Genomic DNA, 3,669 nt, shown 5'->3' with positions numbered 1-3,669 from the left:
GAATATTACCTGGAGACTAATTCCCCCGTCTCCTATGCCATGTGTTCCTTGGCCACCAGATCAGCCTTCCCTACGCACTCACCCTTCGGGGTCCGCGCCTAAGTCCGCATCAATATGCAAACTGACATCGACTGGATCAGTAACCGGTACTCCACCAAGGTAAACCAGTGGCCCCCAGCTCCTGAAGCAATTACATTGTCATTTTCCGCATGAAACCCGAGACCATCATCACTATGTACGGGTGCATTTTGTGAGTTTGACATGTTTTAACCTGAAAGAAATTTTTTTGACAAGAACAAGTGTGAAATAATATGTGTTATTAGAATCAGCACTGAACAATCGCTATTATCTTTAGCCCCACGGTGGGTGCTAAACTGTTTACCCTGAAATCCGAGTGACAATTAAACTTGTATTGTGGTTTTAAGGATATGTGATTTAATTCAGTGCCAACTGATAAACAAGGAATTAAATAGATAAATTAAAGAATAAAATAAATCAAACCAATATGTAAACCAAATCTCGACCTCGACTTGTGATATTCTCGAGGTATGATAATAAGAATAGCAAATTATAAAGCAACTCTGATGAACAGTGAATGAAATAGCAAGAAAATAATGAGCATATATTTTCTTATTAGTGAACCGTATCCATACAAATGGATGGGATACCCCTTTATATAATAGGGGAGTCCTAAATAGGGTACCCTTCTAATTACAGTAGGAAATCGTATTTGACAACTGTCTAACTGCTGAAGACCAATCCATTCCGAAACTCACGCTATGATCTCCGGCCCGTTGCGAGTATCTCGCTCTTTCCGTTACTGAATCATAACGGCATCATCTCGAAGCATGCTTTCTTCTAACCTCGGTAAGTGATATCGACCCCGACCTTGAAAAAGAACTTTGTCCCCGAACTCGACGTCTTGGTCTTCCAAACGTGGTACCATTTTTTCCATCGAAGAACAAAATCGGGTGGCCCCGATTTCCACCGTATACCCTTACAACCTCAAAAAATAAATTATTGTCTATGGATCTTTTTGACACAGAATTAAATACCCAATGGAGACAAGCCACAACGACTCAGAAGAATAAAGTAAATATCTCTCCATTATGAAAAAGTGTGGAGTCTCACCAAAAGCATAAGCAGAAGATGTGGAGATGTCCTATCCACGGTGCTCGTGCTGCTTAGGACCATTTTATAAAAATAAAAATAAAAATTTGGTCAACTAGACTAAGCTCCATATATATAATATGTACCATAAATCGTTTTCCCAAGAAGTAGGACAAGATGTAAAGCATTGATAAGAAAGAAATATTTATATCAATTCAAGTTATACAATGTAATGAAACAACAAAGTATAACACATTTCAAAGTCCTCTTTTAGCTTTACAGTTTAATCTAAACCATGTGAGATTGTTACCTTTAACGGGAGTACTATATTATTATCGATAGAATAAAATTAACACTAGCTGATCAACCTAACAATAGGTATTTAATCCTACTTCTCCAGGCGATTTCTCTTAGTACCATACGAGTCGAATTATTTGCTCCCATAATGAAGGATTTTATCCCACAAAGTTTAGCTTAACCTCGGAATGCTTCTCTATATCAATTCGTGTAGTTCCATAGTAATGAACACATTATTCTATTTTGATTTTTGACAAATCAAATAGAAATCCTTTCTCAGTTCATGTTAAAGCAATTAATAAGATGAGTGTTTACCTTTTTATCTAACATGTGTTATTTCAACGTGTAAAGGTTTTCAAAATATTTTGTTAATCCTGGAACTGAAGTTTACAGTGATGTTTTATGCTTGTACAATAATCTGCCATTGACAGTAAGCAAGTAAGCATTTTATGAAGGAATGGACTACTCATTAAAAAGAAGTAGAACTTCTGCTACTCATAAATTTACATCAGACATATTTCCTACAAAGGTTATTGTGGTTCTGAACTATACAATGAACTCACAATCTCCTCTTTCTCATCTCTAGTCTTATTTCCTTACAAAATTTCAATGGCTGAAGAATTTACGTCACAGTCCTACTCATGATCTCCTCAAGCGGGAAGTGAGATCAATGAACACATCCTCTTTGATAGATATTGTGAGACCGCCCATTAGATGATCAAATCCAAACTCTTCTTCAGCTTGAGCTAACAAGTCATGGAATAAAGGTCGGCTCAGGTATGATATTGGCACGACGAATCGTTTCTTCTGGCTCTCTCCTACATATACTGCACAGTGTCCTTTTGGAACACCTCCGCATGTTGTAGATCTCCTTAGGATTCGATTAGCCTGAATAAATGGACTCAATTTGATACCCATTGTCTCAAGGAGTATTTGGTAACTCTAATTGGTAAAGGAAAACAAAGAACAAGAATTTGAGAAATGTATAGAAAATGGAAGTTTTTTTTTGTAATCTGGATACTTGTGTTTAGCTCAAACTTTTTTTATTTGAGTATATATAAGTTAATGGCAAGTTTTATAACCAACTGGTGATAGACAACAACACATGAAGTTTCACATGGTTTTGCTTACTCTATTATTTTCAAAATATTTAGTCCATCAATTTGCTGAAGAAAAACACTAGGCCCTACTGCTTCTCAGATTAGGAACAAAAGACACCCTTAAAATAAAAACCACAAGAATGGATGAAGTTGATGATTTAGTATCACATGATAGTGCTGATATCATTACTAATAGGCCCCGGTTGTCGATCAAAGTAAAAAAAGAAACTTAGCTTCATCCACAAATTTAAGGCCCCATATCAACATAACCAACAGGCATCAACATATGGCTTTGCCTTTGGTTGTTAGTATCAAACTTCAGCTCCAACTCAAAGCCTGTTTAAAACCTCTTGTTATATAACCCACTTTTCTATGGACCTTTTTCATCATCAAGTAAATCATTATCTATTCAGCCATCAAAAGTTTCTAAATTTCTAGTTTACTTTCTTTCTTCCTAACTATCAAAAAAAAAAAAAATGGAAAGAAAGACAATGCCCAGTTCTAAGAAGCTCATCAAAATGGCAAGGAAATGGCAAAAGTTCGCGATCAAGCAGAGGAAGAGGATTTCACTTCCAAGAAATGGTAGTGATGCAGACAATTGTAGTACATCTTCGTCCTCTATCGCTGAGAAAGGCCATTTTGTAGTCTATACAATTGATCAAAGGCATTTCGTCATTCCCATGGCCTACCTTGAAAATGAGGTCATAAGGCAACTCTTGAGCATGTCTGAAGAAAAGTTTGGACTACCAAGTGGCGGTCCTATTACATTACCCTGTGATTCAGCGTTCATGGACAACATCATGTCACTGATCAAGAAAGGTATAACTGCTGGAGATCTTCATAAAGCATTGTTCCTCTCAATTCCTTCATGTTGTTGTTCAACTTCTTCTTTTCACCAAGAAAGTGAAAATCAAGAGATTCTCGTTTATTGAGACATGAAATGGTCATATTTTGTAAATGATAGCTCAAAACAGATTGTATAGCACATGAAAAATAGGCAACTGAAAGTTGTATTATTACAGATGGAATAGAGCTTCATTCTCATCTTGTAGTCAGAGGGGAAGCCAGAATTTCAATTCTTTGGGTTCTGTATTCTAGAACAATGATTTCTATTGGGTTCTAAATTTAATATGTATACATATATAATAATTTCTTAACACAA

At 36.1% G+C, this 3,669-nt stretch overlaps 1 protein-coding gene across 1 annotated transcript; it reads left to right on the top strand.

The window, feature by feature from the left end:
• The first annotated feature begins 2,983 nt into the window (after nt 1–2,983).
• Nucleotides 2,984–3,439, top strand: LOC107818891 (auxin-responsive protein SAUR68-like). Its single transcript, XM_016644963.2, has one exon. The coding sequence runs from the start codon at nt 2,984–2,986 to the stop codon at nt 3,437–3,439; it is 456 nt and encodes a 151-aa protein (XP_016500449.1).
• The last annotated feature ends 230 nt before the right edge of the window (nt 3,440–3,669 follow it).

The sequence above is a fragment of the Nicotiana tabacum genome, chromosome 11 (genome assembly GCF_000715075.1).
Source record: "Nicotiana tabacum cultivar K326 chromosome 11, ASM71507v2, whole genome shotgun sequence".
In the NCBI taxonomy this organism is placed as follows: domain Eukaryota; kingdom Viridiplantae; phylum Streptophyta; class Magnoliopsida; order Solanales; family Solanaceae; genus Nicotiana; species Nicotiana tabacum.
Note: the sequence above shows the minus strand (reverse complement) of the source record. Positions and strands in the feature narration are given on the sequence as shown.

What these genes read in the sequence shown, in the direction of transcription:
- LOC107818891 (XM_016644963.2), top strand. Translation starts at nt 2,984, where the DNA reads ATGGAAAGAAAGACAATGCCCAGTTCTAAGAAGCTCATCAAAATGGCA.